The sequence below is a fragment of the Leucopleurus acutus genome (assembly GCF_964270905.1).
Source record: "Leucopleurus acutus genome assembly, chromosome: 16".
NCBI classification, from domain to species: Eukaryota; Metazoa; Chordata; class Mammalia; order Artiodactyla; family Delphinidae; genus Leucopleurus; species Leucopleurus acutus.
The window spans coordinates 65,012,131-65,036,537 of record NC_139158.1 but is presented as its reverse complement, the minus strand read 5'-3'; the positions used below and the strand labels follow the sequence as shown (position 1 = coordinate 65,036,537).

General features: G+C 55.0%; 1 protein-coding gene across 3 annotated transcripts in view; it reads right to left on the bottom strand.

Annotated features, from left to right (window-relative positions):
• DLGAP4 (DLG associated protein 4) overlaps positions 1 to 15,742 on the bottom strand; it is a gene marked incomplete at its 5' end in the record, with an annotated part of 92,562 nt that extends 76,820 nt beyond the window's left edge. For 2 of the 3 annotated variants that reach the window (XM_082857354.1, XM_082857352.1), the window contains 5 exons: positions 2,414 to 2,654; positions 5,708 to 5,758; positions 8,378 to 8,492; positions 11,185 to 11,426; positions 14,744 to 15,742. In XM_082857354.1, coding sequence (XP_082713480.1) covers positions 2,414 to 2,654; positions 5,708 to 5,758; positions 8,378 to 8,492; positions 11,185 to 11,426; positions 14,744 to 15,742 — 1,648 coding nt within the window. The remainder of the gene's footprint in view (positions 1 to 2,413; positions 2,655 to 5,707; positions 5,759 to 8,377; positions 8,493 to 11,184; positions 11,427 to 14,743) is intronic. The other variant, XM_082857353.1, reaches the window with a different exon arrangement.
• Positions 15,743 to 24,407: the final 8,665 nt, after the last annotated feature.

Below are 24,407 nucleotides of genomic sequence, written 5' to 3'. Positions count from 1 at the left end.
GGATCTTTGGGATAAGGGTATTTTCTGTGAGAGGGACACGAATAAATGTGGCCAAGAAAGTGGACCACAGTAAATGGAATTACTGACCCTGATTCTTCACCCCTTCCTCTGTCCACACGGTGGGAGGATAGTTCTCCATCCCTTGTTTTTGAGCTATGACTTCCTCTAACTAATAGGATTTTAGCAGATATTATGCAAGCAGGGACCTTGAAATGTGCCTGTGTAGTTAGGCTTGCTCTCTGTGCTTCTGCCATCAACATGAGAAGAACATGCCCTGCTAAAGCCACTGCTCCCAGGAGGACACTTTGGTCCCAGGAGGAGGGTGAGAAACATGTGGAGGAGAGCCATTCCAGCTGACCCACAAACTTGGGAGCAAGAAATAAATGTTACTTGTTGTATTACACTGATTCTGTAGTTGTTTGCTTTGCAGCACTATTGTAGCAATAGTTGACCAATACAGGGACCCAGACAGTTCTGGGACATGTAGCCCATCACCCATCTTCAGTCCATTCATGAGTGATTGGGGTCGGGGGAGATTGGTGAGTGAAGGTTTATTTGAAGAAAATTGTTGATGTGCTATCTGATTCCCCAGGCCCACCTCCTGCTTAGAGAACTTCCCTTGGGCCTGATGATGTGGGGAATCTGATCCTTTACCTGAGACTCTTATAAGACTGTAACAGAGTGCCTGGGAGAGCCTGGCAGGGATACCCTGGATTTGGAGGCCGAAGAAACTGGACCCCGACACCTGCTTTGGAGACTTCTAATGTGGAGAGGCTGGCAGGCTTAGCTGTGACAGCAGGTCTAGAAGGAAGGCTGTAGCAGACCAGCCTATACTTTCAGAGTTCTGCAAGGCACAGGCCTCATTTTCACATGGGTAAAGCGGGAGCTGAGGGAGACAGTAGGGCTGGAGTTGTCATCAGAGGAGTCTGCCCAAGATGCCTGCCTGGCAGGGCCAGGTCCCCTGGCAAAAAGAGGCTGAGTGCGGAGGAGGGCAACCACTGGTTGGAGAAGCTGAGACAGAATAAGCAGCAGTGGCCTGGAGGGGGATTGCCCATGCTGGGAAAGAAGACACCACAAGGGCCCTGCAAGATAGGAGAAACTCTGAAAGCACCACCTAAGAGAAAGAGCTAGCAGGTGGCATCTGTCACACAGATACTCCTGATGCCAGACAACATCTGCACTAGCGACCTTCCCCTCCCCCTGGAGGAACCAGAAATGGCCACTGATGAACAAGGAACAGAGAAGACACTCACCACCACGCCCAGCTCCCCACTGTGGGCTTCTGAGCCCAGTCAGGCCCTAGCTGCAGGTGCATGAGGTCTGAAGTAGATGAGACTGATGTTTTGAAATGAGACCAGACCCTCAATACCTGAAAATGAGACTGTTCCTTAGGGTCTAAAAATGCCTGGAAAAGCTCGGGGATCTGCCCAGGTATCAGCCACGATTTGAAAGGCAATAGTGAAACAAAGTGGTTTCTTGCTCTGCCCCTGCCTTTGCAGTTTTCAGTCAATAAGCTGGTTTCTTGTGTATAGAAAGAATATCCGTAAGATTCAGGCTCATTTATTTATATCAAACACCAACTGAGCGCTTGAAACATGTGGTTTTAATCCAACCTCAATGCCTTTGATTGTCAGGAGGCTCAGAGTCAAGTCTGAGAACCAGTAAGAACAGCTACACTTGTCAGCTCCTACCATGTGCAAGGGCCCGCCTAAACCTCTCCAGGCACAGCCTTAGTTCATCTCCCCTGAGAGCTCTCTGGGGTCTGGCTTATGCCTCAGTTTATACATGGGGAAACTGAGGCTCAGGGAGGAAAACTCTCTAGTCAGAGTGAGATCAAAGTTCTCTCTACGAAGCCAGAAATTGTGCTATGATCTTCCTGGGTCTTGATGGTCATGGCTTGCTCTGGGACACAGGGTCCCCTTTTTCTCTGATTGTGCCTGGGTTATTGTCAGAGAACTTAGAACAAATATCAGAAAGGACAGGTTGTCCCTGACTGTGAATATGAGAGAAACCTGCAAACCCACCCCTTTGAGAAGGCTCAATGCAGATCCCATCCTCTTCCCTGCAGGGGCCCACCCTCCCCACAGGTTTGCCTACCTGAACTAATCCAAACAGGGAAGTAGGGCTTCAGTAAGAGCCAGGGTCTAGAGAGTCAGGGGCAACCAAGTATCTCACAAGCTCCAGCCCTCACGACCCCCTCACCCCATCCCCAGTGTTGACATCTGCCTCTGTGACAGCCCCCCACCCCCACTGCTGCCATTTGAGCTCCAGTTCACCAGTTGGTGGGAAGATCAGCCCCAAGGCCTCCTGCTTTTGCTGGCCACCCCTCCAATCCTGGCTCACCAACCATGGATTCCTCCCCACCTCCGGTCCACCAGGAACGGTCCCAGGGGTCCCCCATCTCGGTACTCACTCGGAAGCGTGCGACTATTGCTGAGGCTGCCGGTGCTGGGAGGGGGGGAAAGGGACTGCAGGGAAACACTGTCCTCCTCCTGCGAGCAGCCCGCCTGGATGGCGCGCAGGTAGCTGTGGCTGCGGGAGCGGAAGTAGCTGGGCAGCGGCAAGTCTAGAGCCTCCGCCGCGGTCGACTCTGCTTCACTGCAGGCCGACTCGCAGGCTGCCTCATACTGGTCGCTTAGATCTGCCTCCCGTACCTGTCAGGGCAAAAGCAGGCATCAGGGGCCGGCTGTGCCCACTGGGGAGGGATGGGGTGCTTGGTGGTCGGCTCAGCTGCAGAGCTGGAGTCTGTGGGGCCTCAACTCGGCCCACGCTCCTGCTCCCGTCTCACTTAGGACACGGGATGGGCAGATGGAGCCCTTAAGAAATATACAGACTCTCTCACCTCGTTGGGCCTCAATCTTCCCATCTCTACAATGGAGGAGAAACTAGTAAATATACTTTCTAGGATGTTAGCTAGGTTATAACTTGTGTGTCCAGACTGATTAACTAAATAGATTTTGAGGTCATATCTGAATTCAGCCAGAAAGAAGGCTATAATCAGTAACGTCTGCCCTGGATGTTGGAATGGGGAGGTGGCAGTAGGTGTGCTAGATATTTACCATCTTATGGTCCAATTCCTTCATTTTTATAAGCAAAGAAACTGAGGGCTACTGAGGGGAAGATACTTGCCAGTTGTACCCAGTGAGGAAGTAGCAGAATCAATACTCCCAATGTATATTTAAGGAAGATTAATCTAGCCCTGGTGTACAGAATGGATGTTGGATATAGGGTCTGGAATGGAGGCAGAGGCCAGAGATGAAGCTGATGCGATAGTCTGGTGAGAGAAAATAATACTGGAACGAGGGTAGTGGCAGTGAGGACTGATTAGTCACACCTGCCATGGACAGTATGGGGAACAGAGGTATATATGCTATTTGCCGTCTCACATCTAGTTCAACCTCATCTGGATGGTTTCTAGGTGTCCCTCTAGAAACAAGATCCTACAGATCTGCAGCTGGGGGTGTGAGTGCAGAGGGGGCTCACCATACATACACTCTCCAATGGTTCTGGAAGGGTCTGTCTGACCCATGTCTCAGGCCATCTTGGTACCTGGGGATCACAGAGTATAAGCTGAGGAGTCAGCTGGCTAAACATGGACACTGGGTGGGGGTCCGGGAAGACACCTGGGCTACGCGGGAGGGGGCAAAAGTTGACTGAACACCATGTGGAGGAAAAGATGAAGCTGGATCTGGGGCCAGTGTGCCCTGGACCTGGCTGTGTGACCTCAGGCGGGCCAGCACTATTCTCTGGGTCAGTGTTTCCCTGTCTAAATGGACTAGAATGCCTGTGGACTCGTCTGGCACTGCATCAGGGAAAACGACTGGACAGATCATCACCCAATTTTTTTTCTGGCTGCACCGCGCGGCCTGTGGTATCTTGGTTCCCCGACCAGGGATTGAACCCGGGCCCTCGGCAGCGAGAGCGCGGAGTCCTGAACACTGGCCTGCCAGAGAATTCCTGATCATCACCCAATTTGGAGTATATGTTTGGAAAGGCCTAAATTTGCTCTGTTCCATATGGTAGCAACTAACCATGCGTGGCTATTTCGGTTTAAATTAATTAAAGTAAACAAAATTCAGTTCCTTAGTCACACTAGCCACGTTTCACTTGCTCATGTTACCTTATTGGACAGCATGGATGATAGAACGCTTCCAATCATCACAGAAAATTCTATCAGACAGCACTGATAAATTAAAACGTAGTCCATGTGACATACCCAAAATTCACTTGGATAGGGTATTAAAGAGACAGGTGTTTATCCTCCAAAGCTGCAGCCTGAGGTATATTGAGAGGCAGCTGTGATTGCCAAAGGCGATGAGGTCTTGATTAGGGATTGCACGGTAATGGTCCACCTCTGGAGCTAGACTGCCAGAGTTTCATTCCCGGCTCCATCATTTTCTCACAAGAGGAATATGGGCAAGTCACTTAACTGCTCTGTGCCTCAGTTTCCCCATCTGTAAAATGGGGGCTAATTAGAGACCAGATTTCACAGGATTGTGGTCAAGATGAAATGAGATCATTCATAATCACATGCTTCGAATAGAGTTGGGAAAACTAAGCACGTGATAACCTGTACCTGTTATTACAGGCAACTTTGGGGGGCAAGTGCAAAGATTTGTCAGTGTCGGTTAAGATGCTCCCAAGCTCCCAGGGAGAGGCCAGCTGGTTAGTGCTGTTGGTATGTATATCATTGAGGACATACTATGCGCAGGGAACTGCCCTGGGGGTTTTATATGTGAACACATCACACCCTTATCATGAGGCTGTTGAAGGAAGGAAGAGGTCACCTGGCCCACTGTGGGCTCCCAAAGACCCTCTGCAACAATGTGCCCAAGAAGAATTAGGATATGAAGGTGGGAGGCACATGAGGCATTCGTGGCTGGAATCAGGAGATGTGGAGCCAGTCACAGTTCTGCCCTGTAGGCCGTGTGGCCTTGGATCAGTCCCTTGCCACTCCTGGCCCCAATGAGGACTTGGGCCCAGAGCACCTTGCCTGCCTCTCTGTCTGGCCTTGGGGCTGGGGCCTTGGAGGGAGGAGAGGACCACCTCCAGGGGCAGGATGGGTATGCGTGGGATGGGGCACCCTTAGGACAGGTAGACAGTGCCAGGACTGGCGTCGTCTTCACCACCTTTGGTAAGCTTGAAAAGTCTCTGCATTCATTCCAGAACCCTAACATCCTTAAAGGTCTTACTGGAACCCAAGAAAGGAGATAAGTCAGGGGATCTTGTGGCTGGGATGTGAAGGCCAATGCCCCCAGCCCCTGATCTGTCCAAATGGAAAAGTCTCCCCAGGCCTTTCCCAGGCTTTGGGGAATGAGAGGAAGGAGGGAGCTAGAAGCTCTCAGGGTATACCTTCCTTTATCTTGGGGTTATTATTTAAAAAAACCTTTTTTTTAATTCAAGTATAGTTGATTTACAGTGTTATGCCAATATCCTGGAGTTATTCTTGCCCCATCCATAGATCCTAGCCCATTCTTTTCCATTTTTGAGAAGAGGAAACTGAGGCACAGAGAAGTGAAGCGATAGGGCCAAAGAGCGGAAGGTCCAGGCACCAATGTGATTCCTGACACTACCTTCACTGGAGGGGGCTTTCCTGGTGCTGGCTCTGCTTACCCCTGCCCGGTTCAGGGGCCAGGACCACTGAGGTGCCTGAGACCCAGCCCTGGCCTCTGGGATTGGGGGACAAGAGAATGGCAAACATACTGACCTGCTGCTCGTGGCCAAACAACTGGGGGATCAGGGAGGCCTGTCCAAACATCTGCAGGAAAGAGATGGGGGAGGGTTATGGGGAGACCGAGGCTGGGGGCTAGGGTTGGGTATTCAGGCCTGGCTGCAAGAGAACTTGTGGCTGGCTGGTCTAACCTCCTTCCCAGACTGGCTGAGGCCCAGTTGCTGGGAGGTCTTGGCTTCCTCCAGGGGTGGGAGGCTCACTCCTTCTGGGGCTGGGTGTTGTTGGAGACTTGTCATCTGCTGTTTGTAAGTCTTTCTCCTGGGTTGGCTTCTGGGACCATGGATGTCCTGTCTGCTGCCTCTCACCTGGGCAGGCAGCTTCCAGGATGTACAGATTAGGGACAGAGCCCAGAGGCTTCTCTTCCCTGGTCAGGGCTTACACAGTCCAGTGACTGGTGGGAGCGGGGTTTCTTCTGGCAGGAGTTGAGGCCTCAGAGACACAGACAGAACTGGACATCTCTGACTTTGGGGTGACATATGTGGCTCAGGTCACTCAAGCTTCATGGGATGAGGGTTTGGGGGTTCAGAGGACCCTGGGCTGGGGGAGAGCTGGGGCTGGGCAGGGCGTAGTTGGAGAGACCTGCTGGGGTCCCCAGCCTGGCTCATTCCGTGTACCTTTTCGTGTAGCCAAAGGACAAAATTGTTCCAGGTGCCAGGGCCAGGCAGGGGATGGAGACGGTGGGTGTGAGAGAAACAGACAGACCCAGAGAGAAACATGGAAATGAGACACGCTGGAGAGAATCAGAGAAAAATGTGAATGAGGGGAGAGAAAAACAGAGGGAGACAGACACAGACCGACAGGGAGACTGAGGGATGAGAGAACAGGCAGGATGGGAGAGACAGGGAGGGACGCCATCCATTCAGCAAACCTACGTGCCCTGTGCCATGTGCTGGGGACTCTGTGGGGACAAGACAGCAAGGTCCCCGTCTGCAGGGAACTCCCAGTCTTAAGAGTGAGACAGACATCAACTAACAAGTATAGTTCCAGATAGTGAGAAGTGCTGTCAAGAAAATTAAGCAGAGTAAGGAAACAGGGCCCCGGGTCCCCCTGAGGCAAGCGATAGGGCAGGTCCCTCTGAGGTGACATTTGAGCCAAGACCTGGGACACGGAGAAGAACCAGCTGTGCAAAGATCTGAGAGAAGATGCTCCTGGGAGAGGCAGGAGCAAATGCAGGGGGCCTGGGGCAGGAATGAGGTGTGTGAGGGGCCAAAGGGGGCCAGAGTGGCTGGAGCAGAGTGAGTGACAGAGCAAGTCGGGGAGCACATCTGAGAGGCAGGCCGGGCTTCACAGGTCTGGCTTTCACTAGGGTGAGGCGGAAGCCATGGGAGGCTTCGGAGCAGGTGACGTGATTTGACTTCTGTCTTTTACAAGCTCCCTCTGGCCGCTGAGAATAGATTGGGGGTGGCAGGCCCGGAGTCCAGGACAGGACAATGGCACAGGTGAGACTTGGTGGGGCCTGGATGAGGATGGTGGGGCAGAGGGTCCCCTGGCCGGGGGTGGGGGGCTCTCCCTCTCCCCACATCTGAGGTCCGTCTCCTTGGAGCGTGGGAACGACAGTGCTGAGGATGGGGGTTGGGGCGGGCTTGGCCGGGCCAGGAATATGGGGTGGTAAGGAGCTGGAATCCGAAAGTTTTAAGCAGTCCGTTAGCCCAGGCCGTGGGGCTGCACACGGCGGGACCTGGGGCCTGTTCCTGCCCAGAGAGGTGGCTGGGTCTGCACCTGGCTGCCTCTACTGCCCCACTGTGCTACTATTGGCAGATGTCTGCCCTCTTTGGGCCTCGTCTCCCCATCCACACCATGGGGGGAGCCCTCAAGCCTTGACTGGTCGTCCCTTTGCAAACTGTAAAGTACTGTGCACAACACGGTAGGGGCTGAGGTCCTAGATCTCTGCCCAGCTTTGCCTCTTCCTAGCTGTTGTGACCCACCCCTATCTGGGCCTCAGTTTCCTCATCTATGAAATGGGGATATGGATGATATCTGGGGGTGGCTGTGAGGGATCAAGGAGCTAGCTGATGGTCGAGAGAATTAATAGTACAGCACAGCGTGTTTACCGCTGTTAGTGGCAGAGCTGGCTGGGCCCTGGAAGCCCAACTATCCACTGATCAGGTGGGACATGGAGGTCCAGAGTGGAGAAGCAACTTGCCTGAAGTCACACAGCAAGATGACAATGCTAACCATCAAGGGAGCCACCCTTTGCTGAGCACATTACGTTTGTATCTCACTGATTCCTCACAACCCTTTGAAATTGGAATTATCACCCTCCGATGGTAAATTAGGAAACTGAGGCTCAGGGAGGGGGTGTTTTGTCCTGGGTTCATACTGTCAGTGACAAGACTGGGACTCAAACCCAGGTCTCCAGTACCCTATCCTCAGGGCTCCTGGGTCTAAGGCAGTGGTATGGCCCCTTCCTCTGGGCCCACAGCTTAGGCCATCAGTGTGAGGCCCTGTGACTGCTCTCCAGCCACAGGACAGTCAGTGGGGAAGAGACACACACAGGCAGCTTCAGGAACAAAGACCGAACAGAAGCACAGGGCAGATATTCGGGGGCCACTCAACAGAGGCTGGACTTGGACGTCTGTCCTTTTCCTGGGTGGGAGTTGGGGCTCTCCCAAGCCCTCTGACCTTCTGGCTGCCTGCCACCCTTACCTGGCTGATGCAACTGGAGTCGTTGAGGCTGTCGCTGATGGGGTGGTAGTCCTCCTCCCAGCTCGGACACTTGGAGGGCAGCAGCATATCCACTGAATCCAGGCGGTCCAGACTCCTGGTGGGGATGGGGAGCAGATGGGGCTCAGCCCACCCTTTGTTCAGCATGGGAAACTGAGGCCCAGAGGGGGAGAAACGGGCCAAGGTTATCCAGGGGCAGAGGGTAAAATGGAAGTCACTGCCATCCCGGGTAGCGTGGGGGGTGATGAGCAAGGGGAGAGCTGCTCCCAGCCTTTGGAGGCCTTGTGAGTCTGGAGAGTGCCGATGGCCCTCACCTGTCATGCCCACTGCAACCGCGAGGTGGCAGCACAAGCTTGCTCTTGACTGTTTCAAACCAGGGGTGGGCCACACCAGCTCAATTCTACAGCCCCCTCCTCTGCAGGCCTGGGGCAATTCCAGGGGCTGGACAGAGGAGATGGGCCCAGGCCCACAGCCTTGACCTCCGGCCAGGGCCGCCCAAAGGTCATCAGTTTTGACCCAATGTCCAGGTGGCCTCCACCAGGCCCCTGAAGACTCACCACTTCTCCCCATAGCCCTGGCTCTTCAATCTTTCGCACATCTACCTGACCCTGGGCCTCCCCCTCCCCAACTCCCCTGCTCTGGAAATAAGGTCCAAGCCGCCAATAGCTCAGGGCCCTGACATAGACAAACTTGGATTGGAATCCAGCTTCCTCACTGGGTGACCCTGGGCAAGTCGTCACCCCTTAAGTCTCAGTTTCCTCACCTATAAAGTGGGGGATGTCACTGTGCCTGCCTGCTGGGGCTGTAAGGAGGTTTCAGTGATGCAGATTCAAGGGCACTGGGGCAGGCATAGAGCCCAGAGCGCAGCAAGGGCTGACAGATGGCCCGCATTACTGTTACTACAGGAATACTCCTTTTATTGCACTTTACTGCGTTCTGCAGATATTGTTTATTTTGTTTTTCTCTTCTTTTCTTTTTAACAAATGGAAGGTCTGTGGCAACCCGGAGTTGTCAGGTGATGGTTAGCATTTTTCAGCAATAAAGCATTTTAAAATTAAGGTATGTACTTTTAAAAAGACATAATGTTATTGCACACTTCGACTATAGCGTAAACACAACTTTTACATGCACTGGAAAACAAAAACATTTCGTGTGACTCACTTTATTGCCATATCCACTTTATTGCGGTGGTCTGAGGTATGCCTGTACTACTATTATCAATTCCCTCTCATTCAAGGCCTGGGCCCTCGTCCTGCCCACCTCTCCCACCTCCATGCCCACAGGTCATTCAAGGAATTGCAGGATCTCAGGAGTAGAAGGGGTCTTAGAGATCATCTAGCTCAGCCCCCTTCACTTAAAGCTAGGGAAACTGAGGCTCAGAGAGGGTGAGACCTAGGAATGGCTGGTGGCGTCCTGAATTCCCACCTGGAGGCCATTCCCTGCCTCTGTCCCAGCCAATGAGACTCCCTGCCTCAGTCTACTGTCACCTGCCCTGCTCTATTCCCTCTGCTGCAGTCCTCCTAGGCTACCTCCTCCAATGAAGCTCTGGCTCTTGCCCCCAGGAGTAGAAGAACTAGGGCTAAGCTTGTTTCCTTTAACTCTTCCAAGTCCTTTGTCTGTTTCTGACTTGCTTTTGTTTCTCTTCCTCAGCGGGTTCTGAATCACCTATACCGACTTTCACCTGATTTGCACTCATTCTTTTCTGTTCTAATCCCCACGGTGACTTCTGCATGTGAAAGGCTCACTTCTCTCTCTAACATGTTATTTGTTGCTTCCTGTGTGCACGTGTTTCATTTTCCACGCTTTCACTAACTCTTCCCAGTCTTAAAGCAACAGGATGGGGCTCCATTGGTGGAATGCCAGGCCGGGTGATGGGACAGGTGAAGGCTGTCTATCTCCCTTTCACTTGTGGATCCTCCCTCATCCCCAATCTCGGAGCTCAACTCAGGGGTCAATTACAGGGGCACTGGCAGAGGGGGCTCTGGCCTTCCCTGGCCAGTGCTGGCACAAGGGGTGGGCTCACTAAGGGCAGGGTTCTCTAACCTGAAGAAGAGGGTCTCCGAGGGCAGTTCCCCTGTACGAGTGGAAATCATCTGGGGATGTAGGCAGGGTTTACCTGGGCCAATCACTCCGGAGAGACTCCCCTTATGATTTACCAAAGGATAAGGCTCACCTGTGGTCAGGACTTAACTGTGGGGGGCTTATGGGGTGGGTTCACCAAATGGCGGGGCTCTCCGGAGTCAACTCATCAAAGTGCAGGGGCCAAGCTAAGGATGAAGATCTCAGGAAGGGGACTAACCGGAAGGAGGGTTCACCTAGGGGGCCTGGATCATTGGGGGTGGGGATTCACCTGGGTCTGAGGCTGGAGGGCAGGATTCATCTGTGGGGCTGGGATCTCCGGGCGGGCGGCTGAAGAGGAGGAAGGCGAGGTTCCCAGGGGTGGGACATACCTGTGAGGGGCTCACCTAGAGGGCAAAGCTTGCCTGTGAGCCAGGGCGGTACGAGTGTAAAGAGGCTTTCCCAGAGGAGCGCTCACAAGTGGGCGGTGCCCCAGTGGAGCAGGGTAAGCCTGCGGGCGTGGCTCACTTTAAGGGAGTGGTCCCCTTAGGGAGCAGAACTCACAGGTGACCAGGGCTTCTGGTGCGGGGTTCCCAGGGGGCAGGACTCACTGGTGAGCAGAGGCTTCCTGGGGCGGGACTTGGACTTCGGAGAGGCTCTCCCACGGTGGGGCTTCTGGGGTCAGGGCTGGCCTGCGGGCGAGACTCTAGGGGGCGGGACCGTGCGCTCACCTGCGGGGATTGCTCTGCTCTCCCAGCGACTGCTGCGTGGCCCTCAGGTAGCTCTGGCGCCGCGCCGCCGTCTTGGGGGAGGGCTTGGGGCTGCCGCCGGACTCGTCACTGTCCTCGTCGCCCATGGCCTTGATGTAGCTGCCGCTGCGCATTCGCCGGCACGGGATGGGGCCCTCGCCTGTGGAGTCCGCCTCGCGCGGGGACAGCAGCGAGGTGGTCCATTCGCCACCGCCTCCGGGCACCTGGGGTTGGGCGGACAGCCCTCAGCAAGGGTGGCTCAGGGGGCAGTGCACACCCCCAGCGCGCCGCCGGCCACCCAGCCTCGGGCTCATCACCTGGGGAGTGAGCTGCACGCTAGAAGCCCCATCTCCAGGCCCCTGAAGCTCCCTCGCTGCCCACCTCGGGGAATTCGGCCTTCGGTGCGGGGTACTGCCACTAAAGGCACCCACGAGCAGGGCGGAGCCGGGGCTGGGAAGGATACCTGGGTCCCAGAGCCAGTTCTGCCGCAGCTTCCCTGTGTGGCCTTCTCCAGCCTCAGATCTCCGTGGACCCCAGGCTGAGCGTGCCCCAGCAAAACCGTCCAGACAGAATGATCACAGTGGCTTCCACTGCAGCTACCCTTCTGAGCAACCCCTGTGTTCCCATCACTTCCCCTGCTATCTCAGTGGATGGCTTACGATCCCACTGCCCAGATAAGAACAGCAGGCTTGAGAGAGGTCCCTGGACCCTAGGATGGTGGGGGAGGATGAATCAGGGGACCCTAGCGCATCAGTACGGAGGCGAGGTCTTTGGGGCCAAACAACATTCCTCATCCTACAGGTGGGTAAACTGAGGTACAGAGAGCACAAGGGCTTTGTGGGGTCTGGCAGCCATGTGGTGAGCTGGAAAAAGCGCTCAGTGTTCCCATCTGAACCCCAGGGACCCCATCTGTGGAAGGGGGCTGTGATAAGGTAAGGTCACAGCTGTGAGGGCAGCCCCGGTCCTCAGTGGTTACAGTGGCAGAAACCAACTGAGGGGACCTCCCCTGCCCTTCTGAGGCCAGGCTCTGCCAGCTGCTCCAGGGCAGCACACACTGTCTACACTCTTGTTCACTTGATACCCACCGATGTGTCCACACAGTGGATTTTCACCTCGTTATGGAGTACGCTCATCTCAGCACTCACACGTACCTCAGCCCGAGCACAGGGTGAACACGCCGTGCCATGTACACGCACCTCAGAGAGCAAGCATACCCTTTCCCCGCACACCCCTCTCCCCAAGGATGCACCCCTCTCCCCAAGGATGCACCCCTCTCCCCAAGGATGCACCCCTCTCCCCAAGGATGCACCCCTCTCCCCAAGGATGCACCCCTCTCCCCAAGGATGCACCCCTCTCCCCAAGGATGCACCCCTCTCCCCAAGGATGCACCCCTCTCCCCAAGGATGCACCCTCTCCCCAAGGATGCACCCCTCTCCCCAAGGATGCACCCCTCTCCCCAAGGATGCACCCCTCTCCCCAAGGATGCACCCCAGCCACTTCATCATGTGCCCACACCTCAGTGAGTGCACGATGTGAACACAGAGCGTACACACCTCCTCACGTGCACACCAGCCACCACTGCACCGCGGACACATCTCAGCGTGTCCCTCCTCACCGTGTCCCCGCCTCAACACACACAGAGCACACACCTTCACTGGGTCTATATGTCACCGCGGACACCCAGGCACACGTTTCTCAGTGTACACAGCACACCCATTCTTCGCCATGCCCACAAGCGCACACCACACTCCCCAAGTCACCACGCCTGCACAGAGACCACGTTCTTCTCAGTTCCCACATTGCCAGTGGCTGGTTCTTAGCTGAGGGAGGGTCCCTGCCTGGGCTTCCCATCCCAGGTCCCCACCCCTGCGGCTTTCCTCCCCAACTGACTGCCCAGCCAGTCACCAGGACCTGCACATTCTACCCCAAACCATTTGCTAGTCAATCCTTCCTACCTGCACCTGTCCCTTGGGAAGGTGGCTTTGTATATCCCTGCTCAACACCTGTTGCTTCCCCAGCCCTCACCCACCTACTTCCTGTTGAGCAATCAGGCAGCACCACTCCAGGGCCTGCAGGGCCACCGTTTCACGGTGTTTCTGAAGCATTTTCACGTGATCAGACCAAACCATATCATTCGAGAGGGAGCTAGGTCACACACCACCCCGTCTGATGTTTCTAAGCTAAGGAAGTAGATTGAGAGCCACAAAAGCCTTAAATATATAAAATACTGCCTAGATTTCATTTCCCTCCTATTGAAAAAAATAGCCTCCTCCCCCCATAGTCTCACTGTCTTTGGAATTTTATATGGAATGACAAGAACTCAGGTCAGACTTTGATGTTCATCCGGTTCAAAATGCATCTAATGGGGCTTCCCTGGTGGCACAGTGGTTGAGAGTCTGCCTGCCGATCAGGGGACATGGGTTCGTGCCCCGGTCCGGGAAGATCCCACATGCTGCGGAGCGGCTGGGCCCGTGAGCCATGGCTGCTGGGCCTGCGCGTCCGGAGCCTGTGCTCCGCAACGGGAGAGGCCACAACGGTGAGAGGCCCGCGTAACACACACACACATACACACACACACACACGCACAAAATGCATCTAATGTGTTCCCAAAGGCTGGCCAGGCCTGTGCTGAGACGCCCTCCAGGATGAGGGACTCACTACCTACTGAAACAGCCCCTTCCATCTGCAGGTGAACCAAAATCTACTTCCTGTAACTTTCACCCACAGCTTGGGCTCTGGTACCGGGAGCCACCCAGTTCTCAGCCACTCACCCTGCCCTTGAGAGACCCAGCACAAGTGTAGCAGCAGAGATGTCTCTGAGCCTTCTGCCACTTACCAGGAGTGCAGCCTTCGTGCATAATAAGTGCCTCAATAAACATTAGTGTTTGAAAGAAAAAAGCTAGTCCCCCAAACTGATCTAGGGCCTCGGGGCTCCTGCAGTCCCCCTGCTCATCTCCATCACGTTCCGCTCATGCTGACAGGAGTGTCTGCTCATGTGTCTTTCTCTCCCAGCATCCTGATAATCCGGACTATGTCTTATCTATTTCTCACTCTATTCATTCAAGGGTCCATCTGTTCATCTACCCCTCTCTCCTCTCATGTTTATCGAGCACTTCCTGTATGACAGACCCTGTCTTGGGCCCTGGGGACACAGAGCTGCACCAGATATGGTCCCTATCCTCAGGGAGCCCCCAGTCTGGGGGCAGGACCAGGCAGGAGGCTGGCAAGCAGAATGCCATGCAATTGGTCCTCGGAGGGGATAGAAGGCACAGCTTCCATATTTTTCTTCTAAAGGGAAGGGACATGTTTTGGTCCCTACTCAGGGCCGGTCTCAAAAGGGTCCTAATCAATGTCTGCTGAGAGCATGACCAGTGGAAGGAATCCTCTTACTAGCAAGATACCACCAGCCACCCATTTCCTAGGCGAGTCAACAGAAGCCTGAGTGAAACAACTTTCCAAGTCCATCTGTGACAGAGCTGAGCCTCAAACTGGTGCCTTCCCCACAATCCCTCCCCCCGCCCCGACCCTGGCAGGGACCCACCTGCAGGTAATGATAGGCAAGACCTTGGTGGCAGGATTTGGACTTTAGCAGGCTCTTATCCAAGGTGGCTGAGGTCTTCTGGCAGACCTCATGGGCGTGGCTGAGGGTCAGGGTGGACCAGGAGCCCCGCTTGACATAGTTGGTGTCCGCGGCCACCCCAAGGCTGGGGCAGGTGGCTGGGGGTGCCGGCGGAGGTGGCGGGGCGGTCAGCTCGGCGGTGTTGTTCTTGGCGGCTCTGAGCATGTGCCCACTGATGGTGTTGTAGGCGTGCGTGAAATAGCGTGGCTGGCTGCGTTCTGTCTGGCGGCCTAGTGTCATCAGTCCAGAGGCTGGGCCACCGCTGCGGAAGGTGCCACCCTCACCATCCAAGTTGTCGTCGGAGCTCCACCAGCCCGAGATGTTGGAACGGCTGCGCCGCTTGGGCTCCCCGGCCTTGGCCCGCTCCTTGCTCTTGGCCCTCCGGCCCTTGCCGTCCTCCAGGCCACCTTTCTTGCCGCCATTGCCGCCGACCTTGCCTGCCGTGCCCTCCAGGGAGGGCGCCTTGGTGAAGAAGAGCCGCTGGACCGAGTGGACCAGGTGGCGGATGCGGCCAGGACTCTCGCCCCGGGCCTTGGCCTCCCCGCGGGGGAACTGGAGCGTGCTGAAGCCGTCGCGGTGGATAGGCAGCTGTTTCTCAAACTGGTCCAGGAGGTTGGCGGGCAGCCGGTTGATCTTGGTGGCCTGGGCGTGGCTGGGGAAGGGGCTCTCCTCTGGCACCTCGAAGTGGGAGTTGTAGTGGATGCGGGGGAAGGTGCTGCTGGGTGGTGGCAGCTGGTTGTTGAGCGGGAAAAGCCCGTCCCCCGGCAGAGCATTCTGCCCAGGGAAGCGAGCCTCGCGGGCGAAGGCCTCCGTGGGCGATAGCAGGTAGGGGTTGCGATCAGGCCCTGCGAACAGGGGCTCGTGTGGTGGGTCCAGGCTGTCGGACAGGTGGCGGGGGCGGCTGTCACCGAGGCCTTTCATGATCCCGGCCCTCGGGGCAGGGGCCGTCGCCCTAGCGCGTTGCCCGGGTCTCCACTCCCGGGCAGCAGCTAATCTGGGGAGAGAAGACAGACAGGCGTTAGCTGGATGTGGAGGGGATAGGATGCTGGGAAGGTCAGCCAGACCCCCGCAGATCTCAAGGTTGGGAGGATTTCTGAAGACTCCTGGCCTGCCCTTAACATTGTGGGTCGGGAATCACGAGTACAAATGGAGACCCACATACCATACGGATAAATAACAGCGACATCTCAGGCTAGCAAGACTTTAAACAAAATACGTTCTACTCTCCTACCTTGACGAACATATTTTCACAATAACCTGGAAAGCCAGGTTCGCACTCAGACTTCTTGGTCTCCTCCGAATTCCATGGCAGCATGTGGTCAGGGGGAAGCTGCCTGCCCTCCCTCTTCCTCCTGTCTCTGACTCTGTTCCTCACCACGAGGAACCCCACCCATGCGTGCACCCCCAGCTCACTCCACATGCCCCCCAAACAGCCACCCCTCAGCCCTAGGGCTGGTCCCACTGGCAGGGTAGGCCACCATGGGAGGATCTGTGCTGGCCCTGGAAGCAGGCCTGGGGTCTTTGGGGCAGGGAATTCCAGGCTGGGGTCTGCCCAGGCTGCAGAGTGTGGTCGAAAGGGGGACGTAGGCTCTGGGTGGGCATGTTCCCTTGGCCCCTGAACATTCCTTGACTCGTGGGGAACAACAAGGTTGAGAGAGGGCCAGAGAGGCCTTCTGAAGAGTGGGGCCTGGGGCCGGGGCCCCTCTTACCCAGGTCTGAGGGCAGTACTGTCCCACCTCTATTTTAGCAGAAGAATCCTTACATCAAAATGTAAACCCTCTGTAAAAACCCACTCTGTCCTCAACAAAAGTCTACTGAGTGTGACCCCTGGGCTAGAGGCTGGGGGCTGCAGCCATCAGACAGGCCAACAAGCCCATCAGCCCATCCTTTCCTACTGGGATGAATCAATGACACCTGGCCTGGGACAGAGTTCCCAGCAAGTCAGTAGCAGGAGCACATCCTCAGGATGACAAGTAGGTGAAGCCATTGTGCCTCAGTTTCTCTATTGTAAAATGGGCCTTCCAGCCAGAAGCATCCTGGAAATGCCAGTCTCAAACTTCGGTAAGTCCCTTTCCTTTCTGGGCCTCAGTCTTTCCATCTGTACCATGGGGCAGAGGGGGAGGTCAGCAAGCTTTCTTAGCCCTGGACCCCACTAGTCATGCTTGGAGGAGTCCCAAGGCTTGGTCCGGCCTGTGTGCCTGGTGTGCTGAGGAGCTGCAAGGAGTTGGTACGGCTGGAACGGAGCAAGTGAGGCCAAGGGCACTGGGGACAGAGGATATCTCAGAGGGGCTGGGCCAGAGTGGACGGGCTCCGGCTGAAGCCAGGTACGGGAGGCAGAATGATGGCTCCCAAGATGCCCAGGCCTAATCCTCAGAACCTGTGATTATGATACGTCACATGTTAAACGGGACACTGCAGATATGGTTAAGGATCCTGAGATGGGGAGATTTCCTGGATTCTCAGCAGGGGCACAACCTAATCGCGTGGGTCCTTGTCAGAGGGAGGCATGAGGGTCAGAGTCAAAGAGGGAGATGTGATGACAGAAGCAGAGGTCAGAGCGATGTGGGGTCATGAGCCGAGGAATGCGGGCAGCCTTTAGAAGCTGCAAGAGGCAGGGAGTCAGATTCTCCCCTAGAGCCTCCAGAAGGAATGCAGCCCTGCGACCCATTTTAGGCTTCTGATCTCTAGAACTGTAAGGTAATAAATCTGTGTGTTTTAAGCCACTAAGTTTGTGGTAATTTGTTACAGCAGCAATAGGAAACTCATACACCAAGCATAAGTTTAGGTGTCCGAGACACCCTCCCACCCCACAGGGCAGCTCTTAAGGCAAAGCCCAGACCCCACCAAACACTGCATGAAAAACACTGGCCTAGGTGAAAACCCCCATCTTATAGATGGGGAAACTGAGGCCCTCTGAGGGGAAGAACTTACCCAAGATCACATAGTGGGTTCAGTAGCTGAGGCAGGGCTGAGACCCACAGCTCTTCCTATCCCTCTGCACAGCTGCCTTGCAATTGTCACCTGGAGCTTGCTGGCCCTAAGACCCTCAGGGATCTGAGAATCACTTCCTTGGACCTAGCCATTTTCATGACCAAATGTGCCCCAAGGCTTCCTCAGCCCTGAGACTTCTGCGGAGTCCACTGGCTGGAATTCTCCCCCTTCTCTGCCAGAGCCTCTCCCTGACCCTGGGAGCCTGATGGACCCCAATCCTGAAGTCCAGAGCATTTGAGCAATGGTCCTTGTAGCTGAACAGCCACATCGGAAGCATCTCTGCTTCCACCAGGCAACTTGTCAGAGCATTTATCCCCAGCCTGGAGAGGGAGTCTGCCGACTCACACTTTTATCTTCATTACAACAGCCACACGTGGTGGGGGACCATTATCTCCATTTTACAGGTGGGGAAACTGAGCCCGAGAGAAGCAGTTCTAGCCAAGGTGAAATAGGTAACTCAGACTTCAGCCACCCCGTCAGTGTCCCAGACTGTCAAGTATCCTCCTCCACTCCAGCCCGCAGCAGCTCCCTCTGGGCAAACCTCTTCTTGAAGACAATTTCAGGCAAATGCAAAACCACCCGCAGATCCCTCCTGCTCCTGGCCTTTTCTTGGCCTCCTTGCATCCCCTCAGGGCTGCAGTGTCCCTGGACTCAGAGGCCAGCCTCCTTGGCTCTCCAGCTGGAGAACTGTGTGTGCAGCAGTATGTCCTTGATGGCCACTCAAGTAAGGCCAATGATACTGAAAACTCAGGAGAGTTTGCAAACACAGCCCTCTGGCTCGCTGGCTTGGCAGGGGCCTGACTCCCTAGAAATAACAGAGGTGGAGAGGGCTGGTCACCAGAAGCAGAAGATAGCCGCAGAGCCCTGCCCCAGAAGTGCACACAACACTTCTCCTCCCAGACCGGGGCACCTCCTCCAGCCCTCCCAGGGAGAAGCTGGCTTCAATTTCATAGGCCAGGCACTCCCGACCCCAGGAATCCAGAGTTGCCCCAGGAGGACCATGGGAACCTGGGTCCTGAGCCTCAGACTGCCAAGTGGGGCCAAAGGAGGAAGGGAGGGAGGGGGCAGGAAAGTGCTTGGTGAACTGTGAAGTGCGGGCACAGCCTCATTCCCTGGGGGACAAACCCTGCCCTCAGTCCTGGTGGTCTTGATGATGAGGTCCCTTGCTGGGCTTGTGGGGGGAGGAGTTAGACAGGTCCCTGCCTTGGAGGTGCCTCTGGGATTAAAGGAGGGCGAGTGGGGGCTGCCAGCCTCAGGGAGACCTCTAGATACCAGCTAGAAACTTTAAGGACCACAGTGACCTCCGCTTTCCTTCCTGGGACTGGATCCTCATTGTTAAAATAGTCTCTGACTTCTGGGGCCCTGCGTGTCTATCCTTCTACCCCACCTTAAATGCCGGTGCATCCCAGGGTTCTGAGAAGGCCCATAGTATCCCCCTATCAGTAAAATGCTTCAATGTCACTCAGTAGGGGCTCAAGCCAGACACCTTGGCACCTCCATGAATTCTTCCCTCTCCTGACCTTCCTTGTCTTTCCCCTCGTAACAGCTCCCACTGTGCCTGGAAAATGATTCAGGCTCAGTTCCTGTGGTCCAGGTGGAGCCAGTCCTATGCCAGAGCCCCAGGGGTAGACATAGGACCCAGGCCTGGCCAATCAGAGTCCTGCATCCCTGAGTGCTGACTGGCTCAGAGATGGGAACAGGATCCTTGTTAGCCAATGAGAGTCGGCCCCGGGATTATGGCTGAACTCTTGGGAAAGCAGTACCCTCCTTCCTGTTAGGGCTGCTATCTTTGTCTGAGTGTCAGCCTTGAGTCCTCTGTCAAGATCTTGCCTGACGTCTCCGACATGAGAGTTAAGAGACTTTTTGCTGAAGTGTGAGTTCGGTGTCTGTGTCTTTCAACGAGAGCCTGATACAGACCTCATGTCCAATTGGTCACTACAGCAGTGGCTGTGGGTACCCCACCCATATCTCCTGTGGCCTCATCACTGCAGTGCCCAACAGGCTGGCTTCCAACTGTCACCATGTGCATCCCTGCCGGAGGGAGGGGGTGCTTTCTGTGGCAGCTGGAGTGTGCTCTGCTCACACGTGGCTGGCAGGAACTGCCAGGGAATTACCCACCCTACCCACCTGCCCCATATGCCATCAGGCTGCAGCTCTCAGCCACTGACTGTTGGGGAGTTTGTGTATAAATACCCCAGGTCTTCCCCACTTGGGTGGGACAACTGAGGAATGGGCTCTACAGTCCTCAGTGGGATGGACCTCCAGTTACGCACAGAGATCACTTGCCTGATAATGTTCCTTTCATTGGCCACCTCCCTTCTCTGCCTTATCTCCCCCCTCCCACACTGTGCTGCCTGTTCCCAAATAAAGTACTTGCACTTGAATCTTTATCTTGGTCATGCTTCTGAGGAACCCCAACTATGACAGCCACAGCAATTCTGCCTCAGTTATATTTTCTGACGCCATCCCCTCTCTGTAGCCTCTGCCTATGTCACTCCCACCGCTCACTGGAAAATCACACCAGCCTTCTCCCTGGTCTTTCTGCATCCACTCTAAGACCCTTACAATCCAGCTTGCAAATTGCAGCTGGAGTGGTATTTCTAAAACGCCAAAGCAATAGTGTTCTTTCCCTTCAGTGGCTTTCCATGGCTCTTGGGACGAACGCTCGACTCTGAGCCTGGCATTCAAGGCAATTGGGGAGCTAGTCTCTGCAGACCTCTAAACTTCAGCTCCAGCCACGTGGCCTACTGGAGCTAAAGGAACTGCGAGACCAAGAGTGTCATCCTGGGGAAGGGACAGCATGAGGCCTCACAGCAAGGTCGCTCCAGCCTGGAACCCAGGGCTCTTTACTCTTAACCCCACTGGCCCTCCTGAACTAGAGGGTGTGCGAAGGAAGGGGACCACGCTGGGGCTGCGTTGCCAGCTGAGGAGTAGAGGGTGAGGAGGGTGGGGCAGCATGAAGAGGTGCCTCAGTGAAGAGTGGAGGTCCAAAAGACCCAGTGTGCTCTGGCTTCTGCCAGCTTCTCCAGCCTCAGCCTCGCTTCAGGACTGAGGCACTCACGTCTCCAGCTGCCAAGGGCACTGGCTGCTGACAGTTCACAGCCGGGTACCTGTTACGACTTGCTCTCAGCCAAAGGGAGATGCCTCACCCAAGGTGATGCTTCTTCCCAGGGGCAGCCTGTGTCTAGTAATTGATTGATGTGCAGCCGCAAGGTCTGGCCTCCTTGTCCAATTCAGAACAAATGGGCCATCCCGGGCTTCCCTGGTGGCGCAGTGGTTGAGAGTCCGCCTGCTGATGCAGGGGACACGGGTTCGTGCCCCGGTCCGGGAAGATCCCACATGCCGCGGAGCGGCTGGGCCCGTGAGCCATGGCCGCTGAGCCTGCGCGTCCGGAGCCTGTGCTCCGCAACGGGAGAGGCCACTACAGTGAGAGGCCCGCGTACCGCAAAAAAAAAAAAAAAAAGAAAAAAAAGGGCCAGCCCAGCTCCAGAGCTTCCCCTGGGATTTACTGAGGGCCTTTGTTGTAACTGCATCTCCGTTCAACTCCTCCCCCTGCCCGATCCTGCGCTCCTCTCCTGTCACAGGTGTTCCCAAGAGACTTCCCATGCAAACCTCAGAGTCTCTTTCCTGGGGAATCTGACCCTAAGACAGGGTGTAACTGGGTCCTACTTCTTTCTACTGCAGGACATTCGGCGATTTAATTACTCCTCTTAAGCCTCAGTTTCTTCTTCTCTAACATGGGTATGAGGATCTTTACTTTTCAAGATTACGATGAGGATGACTTGTGACGTCATACAGAAAGCCTCGAGGTGCTTGATAAATATAGTCACGCTCCGGTCCTCACCTCACTGTGCTTCTTGGGGGCGGGCCAAGGTGTCCAGTGTAGGACGCTGCACAGCTTAGTGGAAAGTGCATGCAACCGCACCGGGATTCAAACTCTGGCTCTGCTTTGTATTTGCTGTGACCTTGGACTGGTCCCTCTCTCTGGTCCCTCTCAGTTTCCACCTCTAGGCAGTAGAGGGTCTGCATGAGGGTGGTCTGGGCATCTGGCTACACTGAGCTCTCTGGGTCAGGATTCCTGGAACTCTGGGTGCCAACCCCTCAGTCACCCGACACCCAGCGGTGGCAGGAGCCTCACCTTGGGGAAGTCTTAAAATAGGCAGGCCTCAGCCTTGCAGGGGAAGCGGCTGGCTGCCTTGCACTGCCTTTGTCTCTGAGCTATACTTAGGCCCATCCGGGTGCCAATAATTACCTCTCATTAATATAAGCCTCATTGCCCTCATGGAAACGTGGAGGAACCAGCCGAGCAGCTGCCTCCCCAAGAGCCCTCCCAGCTCCACAGAGCCTCTGTGTCTGCAGCCACTACCCCCATCTGCACAGAGCGGGGCCTCCCTGCCCTACGCCAGCTCATCCTGGAGCCAGAGTTGGCCAGTGAGCATGGGAGAGCTAATCAGGGACAAGGTCAAGAACACAACCCAGCACGGCCCCTCCTGAAGCAAAACTCACTTGATTGAGCCATTTCCCTAATCTAGAACTGTCTCTGGATCCTCTTCCCTCCTCAGTCCAAACTCCTTGGTGTGGCAATCAAGACCCTTGCTGATCTAACCCCTTTTCAGACATTACCAGCCCCTTTCCCTTCTTCACAGCCCCTCCCCCCCCTTTTTTTTAACATCTTTATTGGGGTATAATTGCTTTAAAATGGTGTGTTAGTTTCTGCTTTATAACAAAGTGAATCAGTTATACATATATATATGTTCCCATATCTCTTCCCTCTTGCTGTCTCCCTCCCTCCCACCCTCCCTATCCCACCCCTTCAGGTGGTCACAAAGCACCGAGCTGATATCCCTGTGCTATGCGACAGCCCCTCCCTTTAACCTGCCCAGATCTCTTACTATTTCCTACCTATATCTGAATTTGGTGCTACCCAAAAGGCTGGTTTCGTCTAAGGTCGCATTAATAGAGAAAGAGTCTAAATGAAGGGAGGGGATAGTCCTGTTCAATGCTGAGCCCTGCTGTTAAGAGAGAGAGAGAGACAGCTAGAGTGGGACATGGGAGAGCTAGTGGAGTGATGAAAGGCTGGCAATGATGTGGGTGGTACGGCCGAACATTCTGGCCAAACAGAAGTCCGTGGAGGATAGAGGCACTGCCTTAGGCCTCTGAAGGGATGATGTGTGGAAGGGAAGGACGGGCTCTGTGGGGCCTCCAGGACCTTGATGCTACCTGGGGTAGGGTTGGAAGTAGAGAGAGGCAGGCTGTGTTACACTGTGGCTTCATCTCTGGGTAACCCTCCCATTCTCCTCCCACCTCTCTTGCCACACATGCTCTATCTCTTGCTGGCTTTCCTTCCTCTGACCTCTAAATTCTAGAGGAGCTGGGTGCTCCTTGCTTCTTTCTACACACCCTCTCCTGCTGATTGCATCCAGACTCGTGGCTTTAAACACCACCTGTATCTGACAACTCCAAAATTTACATCTTCTGCCCAATCTCTGTCTCAAACACCAGACTCATATCTCTAACCGCCTCCTTGACATCTCGCCCTGGGTGTCTGATGGGTCCAAAATCGAATGTCTGATCTCCCACCCACCCTGATCTGTTCCTCTGACAGTCTGGCCCAATTCAGCTTGTGACAACTCCATCCTCCTGCTTGCTCAGGTCAGAAACCTTGGAATTGGGACTTCTCTGGTGATCCAGTGGTTGAGACCCCGTGCTTCCACTGCAGGGGGTACAGGTTCGATCCCAGGTCGGGGAACTAGGATCCCACATGCTGTGTGGCACGGCCAAAAAAAAAAAAAAAAAGAGAAACCTTGGAATCATACTTGACTCCTCTTTCTCTCACCCCACCCCCTCATCCCATTCAACAGCAAATCCTTCAAAAACAACTCCACCTTCAAGATATCCCACAATCCCACCACTTCTCCCCACCTCCACTGCCCTGCCCGGGGCCAGGCCCCCATTGGATCTCACCTAGATGATCTAAACTCCCATGGCCCTTAGACTCAAAGCCAATCTTTTTACTTTTCTTACTTCTTGCTTTTCCGACCTTATTTCCTGCCCCTACTCCCTTGGGCCTCCCTTCTGTTCCTTGAACACAGATCATTAACTCCCATCTCGGGGCTTTTGCCCTTACTGGTGCATCTGCCTGAAATGTTCTGCCCGCCTCTGACCACGTGTCTCCTCCTTCACTTCATCCAGATCTCAGCAACACAGGCTGCCTCTGCAGAGAAGCCGGCCCTGACCACCGTCCCAAGCAGCCCCTTACCTGGAGCCCTTTCTTCTGTATCACCCGGATTTATGCCAGTGGAACCTGGGATAGCAGGGACAGGATCTGTCTTTGTCACTGCTGTGTCACTAGCACCCAGCAGAGGGCCTGGACTCAGTAGAGACTCATCAAGCTTTTGCTAAATGAAAGAGTGGCAGAAGGTCTTGGGGATGCCCAGAAACTATGAAGAAAGTGAGGCAGCAACGGGGTGGTTAGTTTTCAGCTCACGCTAGTCAAAGTGACCCTTTCCTGAGTGCTTACTGGATACCAGGCACCTCCCATGTGTGAGCTCATTTAAGCCTCACTGCAGCTCTTCCTGGTGGAGATGATGAGCCC